We start from the raw sequence: 22,841 nt of genomic DNA on the forward strand, positions 1-22,841 counted from the left end.
AGGGAGTAATGCCACTGGAAAAACGATGCCTACGGATGACAGTAGCGTGTCCCTCAACCAGGGATATCAATGAAAAAGAGTGGAATGCATTGAAGGTTTAGCATATCTCAATAAGTCACACAAATGCAATTTGATTTCACTGCGTTTTCATTGATTTTATTCTCATCGATCGATTAATAACATTTAAGAGCACTTAATTCGGTGTAGTTTGTTTTGTATAGCAGCGAACGTAGAGTTACAGTTTGAGACGTGTCAGTGATATTTCATTTCACTGACAACGCTCATTACCGACCGTAATATTACGTAATAAAGTAAGTTCACTTAACTGAATATGCAGTGGGAAATTCCAGTTCATTGCTGCAATCCGTGTATACATCGAACCTATGGTTTGATTTATATGGAGTTTTGAAGACAGCGAAGCAGTAGAATTCAAAGATGAACGTGGTAGCCATTTTTGCTGATTTTCTGTGAGCGCGAGGGAAAATAAAACAGGCGAACAGCAGCGACGATGGCGTGGGCGGAAGTTGTTTGCAGTAGAAGTTCCAACGTGTCTTCTCGAACCTTCTACGAGGTTGGCGTAAGCACACACATTTCCAATGAAAGGAAAAATAGGACGTAATTTGAGTGCAATGGATCCTGAGGAATGGACTCGTCCATGGCTCTCAAGTGAGGCAAAGAATAGTGAGTCAATAATTATATCGCTTAGAAGATAAATGTGCTTAGCAAAATTCTCATCATGGTTTCTCTGAATGATTAGGAGCGTTCGTCACCGCCTGTGCTAACGACGGTATTTTGGTTACGTTACCTAAGGAAATTAATGTATCTTACGCCAGAGACGGGGAAGAGTTTGCTGATAAAGACAGTTGTCAATTATTTTGAGGAGATCATGCTGAGTGTTGGCTTAGCAAGGACTATGTTGTCTGCAGCGGTTGAACCTCAGTGGCGAAATAATTAATTTATATTGCCAAGGGAAATCTGCAAAGCCGTATAGGATGTGACTTTTCAATGGTGAAAAAATGTTTGGTTTGTAATATGACGAACTTTCAGTCTTAAACGTAGTTAGAGAATGGCGAACAAAGCTTACTGCGGACCATTGCGTCACTGCGTGCAGCTGTTTTTGTAAGTAGCGCTGCGGTAGATTGTCAGTGCTGTTTAGATCGTCGCTGATAGCCTCATGGTATCGTATGAGCATGGTAGATCTTTGATTGGTGCCAAGCATATTTTCAGTATTGTGAAATTTAAAAAGTCCCGCATGCAGCATTATCCGAATGGGACGGAAATCGATAGATGTGATGTGTACATGTGCAAACAAATGCTTGCAATTTCAGAAAAGTTTGATGATTTCAAAACAAAGTACTCCACAAAATGAGTTCACAAAATGAAGAAGTAAGTGACGCATTGGTCAGTTCCGTCCCGTATGCAAGCAGTTGTATGATGTCCTCGTGAGGGTTAACGTGCCACATACTGTCCAGTTATCGCGTTTTGTCGTTAAAATCCTGAACAAGTTGGAAAATTATTTGCTAGCCACCACTGATGAAAGCTCTCTTATAAACAGACGTTGTGTACGTACTCTCACATAACCTGTAGAAACCATGGAAAAATTTGTAAAAAGATAGAACGATATAAATCAATGGCATCTGCATTTTGTATAGTTCGTTACCTAACTCCAGCGTTACAGGTTTCTTGATAGGTCTTTTTAAGTACAGAAGCCCTTTAGTTCGTAGTATGTTCCATTGTATGTGCGTAGAACTAATAGTGACTGTTGCTTTCAGACGATAGCTGAGTTGGTTTCTATCCTATTAAGAATATGACTCTCAAAGAGAGAAAAAGTATCAGCGTGCACTCTGCATCTTCCACAGCGGGAGGACGCAGCCTGTCGGTGCCACTGATGTGCATAGTTTCGGATCGGATTACATTGTTTCTCGTTTCCAGCAGCTAAGATTACCAGACTTTCGGAAAGGAGAAGGCGAAGCTCACCAACTTCAGCAGCATTGGACTAACGACTTCTGGCACAAAACCGATTACAGTGTCTTTGCCAAAAACTGAGACGTTTCTGCGACATTGTGGTATTCGGATATCTTGACTTATTTTATGTGGTGGATACATCTCGTGTACCTCTAAGAGTGAATTCAATAAATATTGATGGTATCTATACGGGCGACGGAGGCTGTATGGAGCAGACTGGACTGTGTTTTAAGTTGGATATAGGAAAAGTTGAAATAGTTGTTTAAGGCCCCAGAGTGGGATTAAAATTCAAGGTGAAAGGATATAAATGATAGGATTCTCTGAGGACATCGCTGTCCTCAGATTATGGGTTGGGAGTTAATGAAAGAAATCCAAAAGTAATGAGAAGTAGCAAAAATGAGATCAGCGAGGAACTTAACATCAGAACTGCTCAACGCAGGACACAGATAGTCCAAGGAAACGTTTACTATCAGACAAGCATCGCAGCTGTAGTAGAAAAGAGTAAAAACAAAACAAATGACGTTCTTGTCTACTTGCTAGTCTAATGCCTGTTTTATCTGTTTCCTCATTGGCAATCCTTACTACCATGTTCTGTCTTTCGTTAAGTATAAGGTCCCAGAGTGGGATTAAAATTCAGAGTGAAAGGATATCAATGATAGGATTCGCTGAGGACATTGCTGTCCTCAGATTATGGGTTGGGAGTAAATGAAAGAAATCCAAACTCAATGAGAAGTAGCAAAAATGAGATCAGCGAGGAACTTAACATCAGAACTGCGGATCACGAAGCGAAGGAATTCTGTTACTCAGATAGGAAAATAAGCTTCCAGAACATTCGAAGTAGGCTAGCACTGGAAAAAAGGACATTTCTGGCCAAGAGAAGTCTGCTAGTATCAAATCCAAGAGAATTATACTAGTATCAAACACGGGCCTTAATTTGAAGAAGAAATTTCTGATAATGTACTTTGGAGCGCAGCACTGAATGTAAGTGAAGCAGAGACTGTGGGAAAACCGGAACAGAAAAGAATCGAAGCATTTGAGATGTGGTGCTGGAAGAGGATGTTGATAATTAGATGGACTGATAAGGTAAGGAATGAAGAGATTGTCCGCAGAATCGGCGAGGAAAGGAAACGACAACAATGACAAGAAGGGACACGATGATAGAACATTTCTTAAGACATCAAGGAATAACTTCCATGGTATTAGAGGGAACAGTAGAGGGTAATAACTGTAGGGAAACACAGTGATTGGAATACATCCAGCAAATATTAGACGACGCAGGTTGCAATTGCTACTCTGAGATGAAACGATTAGCACAGGGGAACAATTCGTGGCGGGGCGCATCAAACCAGTCTGAAGATTGATGTGTATTCTGTCATTCCACACTAACATCTCTTGAAGCTTTAATAGGGATAATAAATTCAGCGTATGATTGTATGGTTTACAAGTGGCTTCACCATTATGGCATATAGCACGCCTCACTATCCAACGTCTCATTACCTGAGAGTTACAGTATGACTTAATTATCGATGATCATGTAATATGTGCCGCGCGTGTTTCTCGTGTAGCTGTCAGTGTGTTTGGGTGACTATTTTTGTGTTGGCAACACTGATTTTGGCCTTGTTGATTTCTCAGTCGATGTCGGTGTCAGCACCTGGTGTATTGTTAAAAATAACACTATCTCAAGTTTATCATTCATTTATGTAGAGGATGAGCCAGACAATAAGGGATTTTACTTTATTATATGAGCCTCCAAACGATAACTTCATTTTTCCATTGCGGCCAAGCCACGGCCGGAAGTTTTAGCTGCCTCCAAATTCTTTCGTCCCACGGTCTAGTTACAGGAAGTCAGTACCGAGGAAGGGCACCTTGGACACGCGTCCCTCTCATGTGGTTACGAACTGACGCCGCCCCAGGCGTCGCTTAGCAGGCAACGCTCTGGAAAGATCCATGCCGCCCTCACGGTTTGCTCGGTACTGACCAATCAGGGCGGAGGAAGCCGCGTGGTGCGTCGAATATACTCGGCCGCCCGTCGCCGGCCCCGTTCTCTTGTATTCTTGCTCAACCGCGAGTCGGATGCGCGCCGTGTTGCAGTGAACATATCCCGCTTCTCCCGGTGCTGCGGGACTGTGGACTTAGTTTTGACAGACAACCACTTTCGGCAGCTTCGCGAACAATGATTCCCCAAACTCTAAGCTCAGGCTCACCCTCACCTCCCTAGGCCTATGTAGCCCCTTTCAGCATGCTTTCACCAATAAATGTCCTTTATCTAAAAATAATCCTAATCATTCTATAATGCCCACCGCCTGCCCATACACCCATCCTGTACATTTACTTGTTGGTCATACTAACAAAACAAAACTTAAAACCTTTTCCCATTGAAAAGCGGGATGCGTGGGCCCTGTGACGTTTGATATAAACGCACCATAGGTGTATACCGCTACTCATCACTCCCATGATTCAGTGTCTATGCATCAACGCTAGCCTCTGCGACGTGCGTTGAAAAAGGGTGCTCGTTAGGAATGGTGAAGTCTGCACCCAATAATGAAAAGGTCGTCGTTCCTACATTTATCGTTAATCTGTAGTCTCCACCACACAAACTACTGCATAGGAGTTTCCCCACTTAGCGGATGCTACGCTCTCTCAATGAGTCATGTCACCACCGACTGGGAAACAGCCTGCTTGCCTGAGCCTCCGCTTTCCAGCCTGCTGCGGAACTCACCCGCAGAGCCGTTGTCGTCGTCGTCCCCGTCGGCGGCCTGCGTCTGTTCCAGCAGGTCCGAGATGGCGGCCTCCAGCTCGCTGAGCGACGGCGTCATGGAGGAGCGCCTACTGGAGCCTGCAGTTGCTGGAGAGCCCTCTGACAGGCTGGCCGGCACGCCCAGCTGCCGCAGCACCGCCTCTGCCTCCACCTCCGGGCTCCGCAGCGCCTGCGCACCAACAAGGGACGTGTCACCGCAACAACCGACTCCACTCCACCGGCAACGCCACAGCCCATCTTGAAAGTTTAGTGTCGCTTGTTAAAAGGCATTTCGAAGTTACGCTCCCTCGGCTATTTTTCACAAGTATTCATTATATTAAATCTTACACAACTGGCTAATTTCGTCACTAGAGGCCATTTTAAGCACAGTAGGTGTCGATGTGCTTTACAGTTGTTGTGTACAACTGTAGTGTACAACACATCGAAACTTACTGCACTTTTAAACGTCCAGTCGTGCAAGCTGTAAAAAAGTAAATACTTGTAAAAAATAACAGAAGGGGAATAACTTCGAATTGTCTCTTAATAAATATATGGCTTGGAATAGGAAATGAAATAAAACGGCTTTAGCTGCCCCTTGCTTTCAGCCGTTCGCAGTACCAGAACAGCAAGGCCATTTTGGTTAATGTTACAAGGCCAAATCAGTCAATCATCCAGACTGTTGCCCCTGCAACTACTGAAAAGGCTGCTGCTCCTCTTCAGGAACCACACGTTTGTCTGGCCTCTCAACAGATACCCTTCCGTTGTGGTTGCACCTACGGTACGGCTATGTGTATCATTGAGGCACGCAAGCCTCCCCACCAACGGCAAGGAAGTATGGAAACGAAACTTGGAAGATAAAAAGTTTAGACAAGAAGAGAAAGGAGTCTCTGAAATATGGTGCTCCAAAAGAATGCTGAAGGTTAGATGGGTAGATCACGTAACTAATGAGGAGATATTGAATAGAATTCGGGAGAAAATTCATTTGTGGCACAACCCGACTAGAAGAAGCGATCGGTTGACAGGACGCATTCTGACTCTTCAAGGGATTACAAATTTAGTAGTGGTGGGAAGTGTCAGGTGTAAAAATAATAGAGGGAGACCAAGAGATGAATACAGTAAGCACATTCAAAAGGATGTAAAACTGCATTAGTTATTCAGAGATGGAGAGGCTTGCAGAGGCTTGGAGAGCAGCATCAGACCTATCTTGGGGCTGAAGATCACAACGTCAACACGGCTGGGGTACCCCAACGAAGAAAATGACTATCGTGTACACACCTTCTTTTGGGATTACAGTTGTCACACTATGTTAGGGGTAGAATGGCCACCAGAGTGCATTAGTGTTGCTCTTGTTTAGCGTTGTTACCACGTGCAGCATGGTCAATGAGAGGCGAGAACAACGTTAGGTACTTAGTGAACACTGTGAAGGAAACGGAGATCCCACTTATTCGTTTGAGATCGCGCTATCAGCACCTGCCAGAGACTGAAGGAGGTTAGTAGCCCTGCGCCTGCTATACGGACGTTTGAGTCACAGCTCCCGTACAAGATAAGTAATTTTAGTAGTAATAAACTGTTTCTAACACTTTAAACTAATTTATTACGCTAATTATAGTGCTCTTCAAGCGTACCATTAAAATTTTTTGTCTTACTCGCGGATTTTCACAGTAATCACGCAAAATTCGTTTTGTTTACATATCGCGACCAGGCCGAACTTTCGAGCTTTCAGATTAAACTTCATACCGCAACTTTAAGTGCCTTTACTGATAGTTTAGTGTGCTAAATACGTTTGCTGTCCCTTTATATCTGTAGAGTATCGTCATCTCTTAAGTAATTTCCAATAAGAAACTTCTGAACCATTGTTTACATTGTCACGAGTAGGCCTAATTTTTTGTACACGTATTTTCATTGTTTTTCGGTAACGTCTCTCTGTCACTAAAATCGATTTGTACCATGAGTGTAAAGTGCCTGACGTGCAGTAGAATCGTTAGCTCCGGGGTCTGGTGTGATGGATGTAGTAACTTTTTTCATTGGGGAGATTGTAGTGGCGTGGGATTTTGGAAAATGAGCGAGACTCATCAGTGGTTCTGTAGGCTATGCAGTAGAGATAGAAAGATTGTGGAACAGGAGGGGAAAATTGCTGCCCTTCAGGCTGAGTTAGATGAGGCTAGGCGAGAACTGTGCAGGTTAAGGGGGGAGAAGGGTAAACAGGGGTGGGAAGTGGCAAAAGGCATAAGGAGCAGGCCAAGAAATTCTTCTGACAGCTTTGTTATTAACGTACAGAATAGGTTTGACCTGTTGCCTCAGTCGGAAACTGATGAGCCTCTCACAGAAGTAGATGTAGACAGGGCTCAACAAGCTTTCAGCAGCAAATTGAATAAGTAGGTAGGGATGTGTGCAAAGAGAAAGAAAGTCTTGTTGCTAGGTAGTTCGCATGCTAGGGGTGTGGGACAACTTCTGCAGGATGAATTAGGGTCAGAACACTAGGTCACAAGTTTTTTTCAAACCTAGTGCTGGACTGGGGCAGTTTACAGAGGATTTAGGTTTACTATGTAGAGGCTTTACTAAGGAAGATACCGTGGTTATTGTGGGTGGGCCGGGCAACAGTATTGACAGAGATTCGGGTACAGCATAGAGTGTGACCTGGCAAATATTGCATCGGCATCGACTCATACCAGTGTTGGGTTTGTGTCGGTTCTGGAGCGCCACGACCGGCCTCATTTGAGCTCTTCTGTGAGGAGAGTTAATTTGGAGTTGGAACGGCTACTTGGATCTGATGCGGGGTCACACATTGGTGTGGTTCCTGTTGATTGACTCTGTAGGTGGGGCTATACTAGACATGGCCTACACCTCAACAAGAAGGGGAAGGGTAAACTGGCTGGGCTGATAGCAGGAAATTTAAAGGGGAAGGAACTACATCTCATGGTGGTAACTCTTTTTTAGTGTAAGATCAGTGTCCAGTGGGAAACTCAGCCAGGCAAGTACTAAAGATGTTAAAAAAGTTCAAGATACTCACAAAAGTAAAATGAAAAATGTTAGTATATTTCATCAATATATTGGGGGATTGAAGAATAAAATTGATGAGCTTCTGCTTTGTTTAGAAGATATAGAAACTGAGAATGTAATAGATGTACTATGCCTGTCTGAGCATCACATTGATATGCAAAATGTTAGCATCAATGGGTACAGATTAGCTGCACAAGTAAGTAGAGGTAATATGATGAGAGGAGGAGTTGCCATATATGTCAAAAGCTTCCACAGCGCAAAACATTTACAAACTAAAAATTTTTGTGTAGAGCAACATATGGAAGCATGTGCCACTGAACTAAAACTAAATGATGGCACTTTCATAATTGTAATAGTGTATAGATCCCCCTCAGGGAATTTCCAGCTATTTCTAGAAACCTTGGATGCTTTGTTGTGCTATCTGTCAGACAGATGGAAGCAAATTATCATTCGTGGGGATTTCAATGTTGATTACCTGAAATAGTGTAATAGGAAGAATGACCTTGTAGTATTACTCAGTTCTTTCTACTTGAGCTCCATCATTGATTTTCCTACTCGGATAACAAAGAACAGCAGTACATTGATAGCTAACTTTTTTATAGACCAAGATAAGTTTAAGGACATAAATGCTTATCCTGTTGAGAATGGCCTTCCATATCATGGTGCACAGCTAATTACAGTACATGACATAGCTCCATGCAGTATATCAAATCAGAATTTCAAAGCAGTGCGTTCAATTAACAATATAAATACTGCAAACTTTAGGGAAAGCCTAAAGGAGCTAGACTGGGATGAAGTGTATATGGAACCCGATGCAAGCTAGAAATATAACTTATTTCACGATACATTTTTAAGGATATTTGAAAATTGTTTTCCCAAGAAAAAAGTGACCCATAATTCCAAGAAAACATATAAGAAACCTTGGCTAACTAAAGGAATAAGAATAACTTGCAACCGTAAAAGAGAACTGTATCTAACAGCAAGAGGGAGTACTGACCCCTAAATTGTTCAATATTGTAAAAAATATTGTCCGGTACTAAGAAAAGTTATTAAAAAGTCCAGAAGCATGTGTATCATGTCTGAGATCAGTAACGCTGATAATAAAATTAAAGCAATTTGGAATATTATTGAAAGGCAAACAGGGCAACCAAGAGCACAGGAAGACTTTAGTGCCATAAAACTGAATGACAAGTGTACTAACAAACAATCTGAAATTGGAAATATTTTTAATAATCATTTTTTAAATGTTGTGGAGAAAATAGGATCTAGATCTTCACTAGAAGAGGCAAGGCTTCTAATAGAAGAGGCCATACCTGTGCAGTTTGAAACAACTGTATTTCCACGAACCTCTCCCTCTGAAATCAGTAAAATAATAAACTCACTGAAAAGTAAAAGCTCTTACGGAATTGATGGCATTTCCAGCAAGATACTTAAAGCTTGTTCCCTACAGATAAGTAGGATTCTCAGCCACGTATGTAATAGCTCTTTGGAGCAGGGTGTTTTCCCCAATAGACTGAAATATGCCATTGTAAAACCATTGCATAAAAAGGGGGATACGTAGGAGGTCAACAACTATCGCCCAATCTCTCTTCTGACAGCTCTATCAATAATGTTTGAGAATGAAATGTATTCAAGAGTAGCCTCCCATATTTGTAAAAATAAAGTACTAACAAAATGTCAGTTTGGTTTTCAGAAAGGCTTTTCAACAGAAAATACGATTTCACTGATCAAATATTAAATGCTCTGAATAACCGGACAACACTCACTGGTATTTTTTGTGATCTCTCAAAGGCCTTTGACTGTGTAAATCATGGTATTCTTTTAGATAAGCCAAATCATTATGGTTTGAGGGGGGCAGTGCACAAATGGTTTCATTCATACTTAACTGGAAGAATGCAGAAAGTTGAAATAAGTGGTTCATGTAATGTTAATACAACAGCTGATTCCTCAAAATGGGGGGCTATCAAGTACGGGGTCCCACAGGGTTCAGTCTTAGGTCCTTTACTGTTCTTGATATACATTAATGACTTACCATTCCATATTGATGAAGATGCAAAGTTAGTTCTTTTTGCTGATGATACTAGTATAGTAATAACATCCAAAAACCAAGAACTAACTGATGTAATTGAAAATTATGTTTTTCACAAAATTATTAAGTGGTTCTCAGCAAACGGACTTTCTTTAAATTTTGATAAAACACAGTATATACAGTTCCATAAAGTAAATGGCACAACTCCAGTAATAAATATAGACTTTGAACAGAAGTCTGTAGCTAACGTAGAATTTTCAAAATTTTTAGGTGTGTCCGTTGGTGAGAGGTTAAACTGGAAGCAACACATTGATGGTCTGCTGAAACGTCTGAGTTCGGCTAAATATGCTATTAGGGTTATTGCAAATTTTGGTGATAAAAATCTCAGTAAATTAGCTTACGATGCCTACTTTCATTCACTGCTTTCATATGGTATCATATTCTGGGGTAATTCATCGTTGAGTAGAAAAGAATTCATTGCTCAAAAACGTGTAATCAGAATAATTGCTGGAGCGCACCCACGGTCATCCTGCAGACATCTATTTAAGGATCTAGGGATCCTCACAGTAACCTCACAGTATATACACTCCTGGAAATTGAAATAAGAACACCGTGAATTCATTGTCCCAGGAAGGGGAAACTTTATTGACACATTCCTGGGGTCAGATACATCACATGATCACACTACCAGAACCACAGGCACATTGACACAGGCAACAGAGCATGCTCAATGTCGGCACTAGGTACAGTGTATATCCACCTTTCGCAGCAATGCAGGCTGCTATTCTCCCATGGAGACGATCGTAGAGATGCTGGATGTAGTCCTGTGGAACGGCTTGCCATGCCATTTCCACCTGGCGCCTCAGTTGGACCAGCGTTCGTGCTGGACGTGCAGACCGCGTGAGACGACGCATCATCCAGTCCCAAACATGCTCAGTGGAGGACAGATCCGGAGATCTTGCTGGCCAGGGTAGTTGACTTACACCTTCTAGAGCACGTTGGGTGGCACGGGATACATGCGGACGTGCATTGTCCTGTTGGAACAGCAAGTTCCCTTGCCGGTCTAGGAATGGTAGAACGATGGGTTCGATGACGGTTTGGATGTACCGTGCACTATTCAGTGTCCCATCGACGATCACCAGAGGTGTACGGCCAGTGTAGGAGATCGCTCCCCACACCATCATGCCGGGTGTTGGCCCTGTGTGCCTCGGTCGTATGCAGTCCTGATTGTGGCGCTCACCTGCACGGCGCCAAACACGCATACGACCATCATTGGCACCAAGGCAGAAGCGACTCTCATCGCTGAAGACGACACGTCTCCATTCGTCCCTCCATTCACGCCTGTCGCGACACCACTGGAGGCGGGCTGCACGATGTTGGGGCGTGAGCGGAAGACGGCCTAACGGTGTGCGGGACCGTAGCCCAGCTTCATGGAGACGGTTGCGAATGGTCCTCGCCGATACCCCAGGAGCAACAGTGTCCCTAATTTGCTGGGAAGTGGCGGTGCGGTCCCCTACGGCACTGCGTAGGATCCTACGGTCTTGGCGTGCATCCGTGCGTCGCTGCGGTCCGGTCCCAGGTCGACGGGCACGTGCACCTTCCGCCGACCACTGGTGACAACATCGATGTACTGTGGAGACCTCACGCCCCACGTGTTGAGCAATTCGGCGGTACGTCCACCCGGCCTCCAGCATGCCCACTATACGCCCTCGCTCAAAGTCCGTCAACGGCACATACGGTTCACGTCCACGCTGTCGCGACATGCTACCAGTGTTAAAGACTGCGATGGAGCTCCGTATGCCACGGGAAACTGGCTGACACTGACGGCGGAGGTGCACAAATGCTGCGCAGCTAGCGCCATTGGACGGCCAACACCGCGGTTCCTGGTGTGTCCGCTGTGCCGTGCGCGTGATAATTGCTTGTACAGCCCTCTCGCAGTGTCCGGAGCAAGTATGGTGGGTCTGGCACACCGGTGTCAATATGTTCTTTTTTCCATTTCCAGGAGTGTATATTCACTCATGAAATTTGTTGTTAATAATCCAGCCCAGTTCAAAAGCAATAGCAGTGTGCATAGCTATAACACTAGGAGAAAGGATGATCTTCACTATGCAGGGTTAAATCTGACTTTGGCACAGAAAGGGGTAAATTTTGCTGCCACAAAAGTCTTTGATCACCTACCAAACAGCATCAAATGCCTGACAGATAGTCAACCAACATTTAAAAATAAATTAAAAGCTATTTCTAGATGACAACTCCTTCTACTCATTGGCTGAATTTTTAGATATAAATTAAGGGAGGGAAAGAAAACTAACTTAAGCATTAGTGTCATGCAATATTTTGTGTAATGTAATATCTTGTACAGACATCTTTCATTAAACTGACACGTTCCACATCATTACGAAGTGTCGTATTCATGATCTATGGAACAAGTATTAATCCAATCTAATCTAATCTCATTGTGGGTCTCTATTTGGCTGGCCGGTGAAATCGTGCAGTATCTAGCTTTGTGACAGTGATCAGCCGTTAGACAGCCTGGGAACACGAGCCAAGCATCCTCGTCGTCATCTTAATGGAGGATCATTGTATTGAGCACGAAGCGAGTTCAATCCCCGTTCGCATCTGCATCTGCCATCCGAGAACGTATAATGGTCTCCTTGGAACGTTTGCATAATTCTGTACCATTGGACGGAGACTATAAACAACCGGACAAGTTAATTGTTGCCACAAGTGTTAGCGGCCGTTAACAGCACAACACAAACGCCTTCGTTTGGAGTGTTTCCGCTACGGGGAAGCTTGGAATGCTGGTGAATGACACCCTTTGTTGTCAGCGATGAATCGCGGTTCTGCACTACCTCGGATTGTCGTTGTCAGCTAGTATGGAGGTGGCCTGGGATGAGGTGCTATTCTTCCAAAGTTTTGGACAGGCGCACCGATGTTAATCTTCGCGCCGCGGTGTTGGAAGCCAGATGACTTCAGGTCACTGCTGGTACTGACTTAGGGAACTTTGACGGCACAAAGCTGTGTCACGAACATCCTGCATTCTAGTGTATTACCTCTCATGGTATTATCATGGTACCATTTTACACAAGGCAATGTTCGTCGACACATCGCACGCGGCTTTATGTACTGTCTGCGTGAGGCTGAGCTAGAGCTCCAGATCTGCCCCCGACAGAACATGTGTTCACCCACCTTGGGCATCGGCTCCATCCCAGTGCCAGTACCCATGATACCAAGGACAATTTACAACAGCTGTACGCCAGCTCACCACATGAGAGGAATACAACTTGTTTTTTAGACAGCGCATCCATTCAGGTCAGAGGGGGTGCAACGTCGTACTGGTAAGTGGGCTCATACTGCCAAGTTCTTTGTAAATTTTCCTCGATAACATAATTACTGAAATGACATCACATACCTCTCAACTCGTGAAATTTCATTTATTTTCCGTCTCCTTTTCTGGGTGCTTCATCCTTTTATCAGACAGTGTACTTCAACTAGTTTGGAGCATCTATCTTTAAAATATGACAGCTGCTAACTTTCACAATAAGAAACGCAACAGTTCACATCGCATACTAATTGTCAAATTTAATTTCAATTAATCATTACCGAGCGTTGTGGCGCAGTGGACTCGCATATGGGAGGATGAGATTCAAACCCGCATCCGGCTATCCTGACCTAGGTTTTCCGTGATTTCCCTAACTCGCTCAAGCCAAATGCAATGATGGTTCCTTTGAAAGGGCATGAGCGGCTTTCTTCCCCATCCTTCCCTAATCCGATGGGATCGATAACGTCGCTGTTTGGTCCCCTCCCCCGAATCAACCAACCAACCAATTAATCATACGCACAATGGTTTTTAGACCCTGGAGTGAATGGATAAGATGCGGCTGTTAACTTTAAAGTAATTGGATTCGTCCTTGTACAACTCATCCACCCACTGCACTTGTGAGTGTTGTCTCTATAAACTGTAAATCTACAAACATGCTCTGAAAAGTATGCTATAAGATGAAACTTCTGTGAATACAGAATAAAATTTTATAACAGGCTCTCAGATTATTAGTCAGACAATTGTGCTACATGTGGTCGCTGAATATTCTGCACGTCTGACTTACCTTACTCGACCAGAAATAACATGTTACCAAAGAATCAGTGACTCAGTTGCGACTGCAAATATTTTATAGAGGAAATCACAGATAAATCGGTCAGGAGCTTCGTATATGTTACAAACATTGGATACATGGCGAGGATAAACAACGGAAATCTCGGAATACAGTATTTACATTTCAACAAGAGCTATTCAACATTCTATACACATATAAATGTATGTCCTCCGCTACGTTTTTCTGTGTGTGAAGACTGATCTCAGAAACTATGTACAGATTTTGATATGGTTTTCGCAACAGCCTGTTTCACCAGGAAGTCTTGTGTATATAATCTTACCGCTATCACAGACAAGCTTTCCGTAATTAGACAGTGATATTTCCTCGTATTACTCTATCAGTGCAGTGAAATGAGGCGAGACAGCGGTCCTGTTTCAACCTCACCACGTAATATACCTATATCAAATGAGAATGAGATTTTCACTCTGCAGCGGAGTGTGCGCTGATATGAAACTTCCTGGCAGATTAAAACTGTGTGCCCGACCGAGACTCGAACTCGGGACCTTTGCCTTTCGCGGGCAAGTGCTCTACCATCTGAGCTACCGAAGCACGACTCACGACCGGTACTCACAGCTTTACTTCTGCCAGTACCTCGTCTCCTACCTTCCAAACTTAACAGAAGCTCTCCTGCGAACCTTGCAGAACTAGCACTCCTGAAAGAAAGGATATTGCGGAGACATGGCTTAGCCACAGCCTGGGGGATGTTTCCAGAATGAGATTTTCACTCTGCAGCGGAGTGTGCGCTGATATGAAACTGCCTGCAGAGTGAAAATCTCATTCTGGAAACATCCCCCAGGCTGTGGCTAAGCCATGTCTCCGCAATATCCTTTCTTTCAGGAGTGCTAGTTCTGCAAGGTTCGCAGGAGAGCTTCTGTTAAGTTTGGAAGGTAGGAGACGAGGTACTGGCAGAAGTAAAGCTGTGAATACCGGTCGTGAGTCGTGCTTCGGTAGCTCAGATGTTAGAGCACTTGCCCGCGAAAGGCAAAGGTCCCGACTTCGAGTCTCGGTTGGGCACACAGTTTTAATCTGCCAGGAAGTTTCTATATCAAATGGTTCAAATGGCTCTGAGCACTATGAGACTCAACATCTGAGGTCATCAGTTCCCTAGAACTTAGAACTACTTATTCCTAACTAACCTAAGGACATCACACACATCCATGACCGAGGCAGGATTCGAAACTGTGACCGTAGCAATCTCGCGGTTCCGGACTGAAGCGCCTAGAACCGCTCGGCCACAGCGGCCGGCAAACCTATATCGACATCTATATCTATATTACGCAAGGCATCTTAAGCGATGTGGCAGACGATACTTCTAGTAACGGTATCATTTACAGCCTTTCGTCTTCAGACCTCAGATGATGTTCGGCAATGACGTCCGACGGAAAACCTCCATATGGGTTAAAATGTCTCTGATTTCCTCGTCGTCTTTTTGTACCAAAATCTATTAAAGAGGAAGTAATGTTGTACTTGACTCTCTAATTCAGTCAAATTTACGATTTAATACAGGCAGTTGCCAGTTTCAGTATTAAGTTTTGTTTCAGGCTTCATAACTCTGCAGCTCAAACCCACCGCATGTTAAGGAAGGCTTTTGATGAGCAATCCTTGAGTCAGGCAAGAACATTTGATTGGTTTAAGAGATTTAAATATGGCCGTAATGCCTGGAAATTAACCGAACGTCGTCAAACACAATTCTGAAATTGTAGGCAGACGATGCATGATGTTTGTGGAAACAGTAGAATTTCGAAGGGACTTGTCAACGGGTTACAGCTGATTATCTGAACATGAAGTATTGTTGCTATGTTCACTCCTCGACGTTTGAACACCGACCAACGAAACTACAGCTTGTAGGTATGCATGGAACTGCAGACAACAGTCGGAGATGATCCAGATTTCATATCAAAGATCATAACTGTCAATGGATTATGCCTGTCCAGCCATGACCGTGAAAGAAAGCAGCCATCTTCTCAGTGGAAGACACTATCTTCTCTGCCGGCTGAAAAAGCGCCCCAAGTTCGCAATTACATTCAGTAAATCTCAATTTTATTTATTCCTTTTTTAAGGTTCCGAAACTGTCTATATATTCCATGTCACAGAGAAGATCTACTGCTACGTTGTAAGGAGAATGAAGGAAAATTTTAGACGCAAACGGCCTGAGGGACGGGGAAAAAAGATTGTTAGCTGCATCTTGACAATGTACCTGCACACACCTCGCGAAATTGCAAGGGAGTTGCTGGCAAAAATAAACATAACTGTCCCCACCGACCCTACTCTTTTGATGTAGCACTTCGCGCTTGCTCTTCTTGAAAATACAGGCCGTTCTGATTAAGGCGTATCACTATTGCTGTAAACTAATCTACCATTCACTTACCGTGGCTGAGGCGATGACCTTGTCGTAGCCGTTCAGTATCTTTGAGACGACCTCAGTGCGAGTGTTGACCTCGCCATTCTTGATAGGCTCCTCTTCGTGATCGGTCAGCTCTGGCGACGGGGGCGGGGTGATGCTCTTGATCGATATCTTCTTCTTGCGCTCCTGAGTGATGGGCTCGGTGGGCAGCGTCTCCAGGTCGGTCCTGGACTTGTTCTCCTTGCTGCCGTACACGTTGAAGTCGTAGACGATGGACTGCAGCTCCTTCCTGACCTCCCGCAGGCCGGACTCGGTGTCGGACTCCTCGGGGCGGCGGTCGTTGTCCGCGAAGAAGGCGGACGGCGAGTCGGAGGCCTCCCTGGGCTCGCGCTGGCTGTGGAACCACGGCTGCTCCTCGGACGGCAGCGAGCCGCGGGGCAGCGCCACGCCCAGCCGGCGCCGCTTGCCGCTGAGCCGGTGCGTCGGCGACAGCGGCGGGCCCTCGCCCGGCCTCACCGGGTTGTCGACGCCGCCCAGGTCCCACGAGTCGTCGCTCTCCTCGTCCGACGACGACGCCGGCGAGTGCGACGGCGAGTGTGAGCGGCTCTGCGCCGCCAGCCGCTCCACCAGCTCCTCCGTGTTCACCGAGCCGAAGCTGCGGCACCGGCGCAGGTACGTCTCCAGGCGCTCCACCTGCAGGGCGCACGGTCCTTAAGAGCACTGTCACCTCTAAGTAACCAGCGGCTGTATTACGCAAACTACGTACCACAAAGGAGATGCATATTTGCCAAAAATTGGCAGCCCTCGGATGAATGCTTGGCGCTGCAGCACAGTTTCTCCGCGCAGCTGGCAAGGATGGTAAAAAGGGGACATGTTACCAGAGGATTAAAATCTTCGCGTATTTTATTCTGTGCACTCAGCTGGGCAGTGCCTATGCATCGCAGACAGGTGCACGAACAAGAGGCGTAGATGTCAGCATTTGAGAGAGAATGCATAGTTGTGCTCAAACAAGCCGATTGTAGCAATCGACGATTCGCTCGGCATTTGAATGGGAGCGAAGCCCCTATTGGACCATGTCTCCAGGTATTGTTGGACCATGGCCGAAGACAGTTTCAGGAAGGAAGCGGTCGACCTAGAGAGATGACAGAATGTGAGCACCGAGAAATCGTCAGAGAGGTTTTAACATCCCAGGATTCATCAATATCATCGTTCTCGTGTTTCAGTGGGAACAAGGACAATTAATAGACGCCTCGCAGAAAGTGGGTTGAGCTCACGACGCCCCTTGCACCAACTTCCATTAACCTCTTTGCATCAACAAGCTCGTTTGTCCTGTGCCAGACATACATGGCCTGGAACCTCATGGGCTGGAGTAGAACTGTCTTCAGTGTTGAGTCACGCTTCGAACTGAGCCCCGACGACCAGCGAAGCCTTACGGCTCGATAAATAGGAGTGATGTGCTGGAATGTCATTTCTTTTCATAATAGGACTCCTTTGGTCGTCATTCGCGGCATCGTTATCAGAGCAGTGGAACGTCTGGATATCCTACACTCCGTTTTGTGGCCTTTCGTAGCTTACATTTCAGCAAGATAATGCCCGCTGTACATGGTGAGAGTTTCCGTTGCTTGTCTTTATGCTTACCAAACCCTACCTCGGCCATCAACTGAGAAGGTTTGGAGCATGTTTGGCAGGGCCCTCCTACGAGATCTCGCTTTTGACTTCCTAACGTACCAGTTCGAAATTATTTGGCACGATATCTCTCAGAAGGACATCCATCAACTCAGTCAATCAGTGCCAAGCCGAACAGCTGTTTGCATAAGGACCAGGGATGGACCACCGCGTTACTGACTTGTTCACTTTCTGAAGCTTTTTTTCTTCGATAAATTTTCCATTTTTTCAGATGTAATCATTTGTTTACCCATACATGTATTTCACATCTACCGATTACTGTTCCATTCTTTCGTGGCGTCTCATTTTCTTTTGTTTTAAAGTGTACTAAGGCAAATGATCGTTTGCAGTTTTTTGCGAATAAAGCCGTCTAGATTACCTAGAGACGAAGACATTATTTATAACGACATTCCGCCATCTTCCACCACCATATCAGACCCAGAACTCGTAAAACAAAGTTCAGCATCAGTTACAGTAAAACATTTGCTAAAATGGGGTCAATAATAACTCCATTTCAAGCGCACAGGTGAACACACGAATCGTAACGAAGTTACATTTTGGCTTGAATTTGGCACACTACAGAAGAGATTTGTGAGATCTCTTTTCATAGCCGCAGTGTTTCCATGTTTCACTTTGATCCAGTTCCACACACGTTAAGTCGTAGAAGGCTTGCTTTGATATGAAAAGGTTGAAATGAGTGCGGAAATGTACCGGATTACCGCAATCCCACCAGGAGACTGATGTAAATGAGTAAAAAGATAGTGTTACTCAAACGGCAAGGGAAGCTGCTACGTAATTTTCGGACTTCAAGAATCTAGACTAAACGTCGATCTATCATTCGCTGGAACGTCTTTCGCATGCAGCTGGTAAGGGCAACACTACGCCGTGCAGAGTGGCAGCGGTGTGAGTGTTGTCCTTAGCGTTAAGTTAGTTTAAGTAGTGTGTAACTCTAGGGCCCGATGACCTCAACAGTTTGGTCCCTTAGGAATTCACACACAAGCAAGCTAGGCAACACTACGATAACCACTCCGTACTTACCTAGAGATTTTACTCCAACTGTCACCGAACTGTGTTTTACGATATCCACGATTTGGTCTGCGTTGGCAGCATCAGAAACGTCGTTATAAACAAAATAATGTATTATACAGTCCATCCGGTTTTATTTGTAAGAAAATCAGGCAGCGACCAATAATAATCTAATAGTTACGGTTGCAGTTTCATAGTTTGCTCGAAAGAATCAAGTCGGATCAACAATCAAGAAGTCGGATTGAAAAACATTATGAGCTCTTCCTGTAGCTGGCTTTTTCAGTAAAAGCCATAGCAAATGCTGGAATTTAAAATCATGCAAAGCGTCTTAATATTTCCGAGATGATGCCTATAACAAAGAGTAAGAACTAGATAGTATCCGGTTACAAGATTGGTTTTGAATTTCTTCAGCACGTCCGACCATATAATTAAGCCATATAAAATTGGGGATATACGTCAAATTATTAGCGAAGGAGAATATAAGAATAGCATTAAATTCCTTACAAGAAATCTGAGAAAATTACTGCATCTGTAAAGTAAAGAGCATATAAGAAGCTGGTGCGACCAATGCTACAGTGCAGTATCAAAACTGAAGGTATCAGGGATAATATACAGGAAGAAAAAGATTGCCTAAAAGTTTTAAAGAAACCACAATGTAACTGTAAGAATAGGACACGAGAAAACAGTGGAAGGAGACCGTCTTATATCCTGTCCCCGATATTATTCAAACTGCACATACAGAATTCTGTAAAGGAACCCAAGGGAAAATCTAAAAAGAGAACTAACGATAATAGAGAAAAAGAAAAATTTTGCAGTTCGCCGATGACATTGTAATAGTCAGAGAAGGCAACGGACTTTAAAGATTACTTGAGTGAAATGGATAGTGCCTTGAAGAGAGATTGCCAGATAAACATGAACAGAAGTGAAATAAGCGTAATATAATGTAGATGAACTATATTAGGTTATGCTGAGGAAACTAGATTAGGTACTGAGATATTAGAAGTATTAGATGTTTAGGCAGCAATTTTACTGACGATGGCCAAAGTAGAGGAGATGTAAAATGCACACTGGTGACAGCAAAATGAAATTATTAGCAAAATTATTAGGCAAATGAAATTATTAGCTTAGTATACAAATTTAAATAAGTCTTTCCTTATGGTATTTGGAAACTTGGAAATTTGTGGAAAGTTCCTATGGGACCAATCTGCTGAGGTCATCGGTTCCTAGGCTTACACACTACTTAATCTAACTTCAACTAACGTATGCTAAGGACAACACAAACCCAACTCAAACTGCAAAATAAGTATATAACACAACTTAGCTATCACTAAAAGCAGAGATAGGTGACAGGACACATTCTAAGCCACTAAGAAATCGTCAATCTGGCAGTGCAGAAGAGAGTAAGCAGGTACACATACGCTACCTGGCAAAAACACTGATAAACGCAGAAGACAAGGTCATATGTCAATGTAACTTCGTACACGTACAGACCATAGGCTGGTATATCAATGATGAAGAGTCACAATTCTCTATGACAGGTAGAGTTGCCCTCAGAGTGCATGAGTGTTGTGCGTATTCAGTGTTGTTACCAGGCCTATTAGCGTACATAAGGGGCTTGGATTTCGTCAGATGTTGAGTACTCGTAGGGAATGCCATAGATGTGTACCATACTCGTGTGAGACAGCGTTATCAGCGCCTGACAGCGTTTCCAAATGGCTTTGTTATGAGTCTCCACTTGGCCAGTTGGTTGAATCAGCAACATCAAGATTTTTGGTGCACTCGGAAGTCACAGTGGCCCAGTGTTGGATTACACGAGAAGTTGAAGGCAGGCAAGCTTCTAATCACGATTCCAGTCGAACACGTCTGACAACCACAATAGAGGACAGCCGTATTCCAACACCTCCACATCAGCGCCTGCCAAGAAATGGAATTCTTGCAACCATTTTGTGTCATCCCACACTATTGGCAAGAGGCCACGAGCTACAAGACTAGGAAATAACCGTCCTATTCATAGCCTGCCTTTAATACAACACAAAAGCCTGCGTTTGGAATGGTGAAGTGGCCGTGAAACACCAAACTGCGTTCAGCGATAAATCACGGTTCCGCACTGTCTCAGATGCCCCTCTTCGTTGAGTACGGTGGCGACCTCGGGAAAGGCCCCAGTTTTGAGAGGCAAAGCGGTGTTACACCTGGTGTCAAGCGGTGGGGAGTCATTGGGTACGACTTCAGGTCATGGTTGGCAGTGACGACAAACCGGTACGTCACGGACATCCTGCGCCATGTGTAGCCTCTCATTCGACAGTGTCGTGGTGCCGTTTTCCAACAGGAAAATGCTCGTCCACACTTGGCACATGTCTCTATAAACTTTCTGCGTAATGCTTACTCCAGTGCCAGCAGGATCCGCAGATATGTCCCCGATAGAACATCTGTGGGACGATTTCGGGAGTGTCAGTACCAGTGTCCAGGATATAAAGGACCAGTTACAACAGTCATAGGCAAGCTTGTCTCAGGAGAGGATGAAAGGCTCTATGAAATCCTTCACAATCGTAAGCGTGCAAGCATCCAAGCCGAGCATGTGCTACATCATTCTGATGAGTGAGCCCATACTGTCAAGTTCTTTTTAAATATGACTCGATCTTGTAATCACTCCAACAACTTCACGTAGCCCCTCAACCCGCGAAATAAATGGCTCTGAGCACTATGCGACTTCTGAGGTCATCAGTCGCCTAGAACTTAGAAATAATTAAACGTAACTAACCTAAGGACATCACTCACATCCATGCCAGAGGCAGGATTCGAACCTGCGACCGTAGCGGTCGCTCGGTTCCAGACTGTAGCGCCTAGAACCGAACGGCCACTCCGGCCGGCTCAACCCGCGAAATTTCATTTCGTTTCCTCCTCCTCACCTAAGTGCTTCACATTTTTTGACAGGATAGAGGATGTAAGTGCAGCTGTTGTTAAGAGATGAACAGTTTGCCAGGTAATTAAGATACAGTGGAAATAAGTAATAGTAAAATAGTTTTATAGCAGCTTTTCGGTGTTATGAGGGGTATTCTGTAAGTAATGCACAGATACTGACACGCACTTGCAGAATGTCTACAAAGACCTGGCAGTGAACAAAGTCACTGTCAGTCGTTAGATGAGGCATTTGTCATCATCGCAACGAGGTCGTGCAAATCTGTGAGATTTCCCGCGTGCCGGCGAGCAGCACGCAGTGTTGGAACGTGCGGGCACTCTCTTTCTAGGGGACCGACGGATGACAGTCGACACCTCGCTGCTCAGCTGGACGTCCCTGTTGGTAATGCTGATATACATGTCCACCAATCCAACGTCGACTAGATGAGTCGTATCATGCGGGCATACAGGCCCTCCCGGTAAGGTGGCGTAACGCCGTCGCATTGAAAAATACACTGTTGTAGCCAAAAGAGCTGGGAATAATACGGTGTATTGAAATACTGACTAAAACCAACCTGCTTTTAAAAAAAACAATGTGTTGCATTACTTATTGAACGCTCCTATTAAAAATATCTTTTGTCAAATTTGTTATGCATAAAACACAGAAGAATTCTGTAGATAAACTGAAATTCTCACCGTGGCCTCTGAGATGGAGCTGAGACTGCTGGCCATGCCGCTGCCGGTCCCCGGGCTCAGGTGGTGCCTGTCCACTGCCTTGAGTTTCGCCTGGTCCAGCTGCTGGTAGTCCGGCAGCGATACCGTGGACAGCTTCTGGACGCGGATGTCGCCGTCATCCTGCAACACGGGGAGGCAGGTCCGCCAGCGTTATGCACCGGGACATAATCGAGCACGACATAGCATATGGTAGGACCGTAGGAGCCAAAAGGTCAAAACTATGTTCGGGTGAAAATGTTAATATGCAAAACTGGTGAAACTATTTTCCATCGACTTTTGAAATACATTTCT

The 22,841-nt window shown here is 44.5% G+C and overlaps 1 protein-coding gene across 1 annotated transcript in view; it reads right to left on the reverse strand.

Moving 5' to 3' along the window:
• LOC126267197 (uncharacterized) overlaps nucleotides 1-22,841 on the reverse strand; it is a 237,151-nt gene that overhangs the window by 10,502 nt on the left and 203,808 nt on the right. Inside the window, exons 4-6 of the mRNA XM_049972166.1 lie at nucleotides 22,512-22,670; nucleotides 16,254-16,922; nucleotides 4,685-4,892 (exon numbers count right to left, since the gene is read on the reverse strand). Coding sequence (XP_049828123.1) covers nucleotides 4,685-4,892; nucleotides 16,254-16,922; nucleotides 22,512-22,670 — 1,036 coding nt within the window. The remainder of the gene's footprint in view (nucleotides 1-4,684; nucleotides 4,893-16,253; nucleotides 16,923-22,511; nucleotides 22,671-22,841) is intronic.

The sequence above is a fragment of the Schistocerca gregaria genome, chromosome 4 (genome assembly GCF_023897955.1).
Source record: "Schistocerca gregaria isolate iqSchGreg1 chromosome 4, iqSchGreg1.2, whole genome shotgun sequence".
Taxonomy (NCBI): domain Eukaryota; kingdom Metazoa; phylum Arthropoda; class Insecta; order Orthoptera; family Acrididae; genus Schistocerca; species Schistocerca gregaria.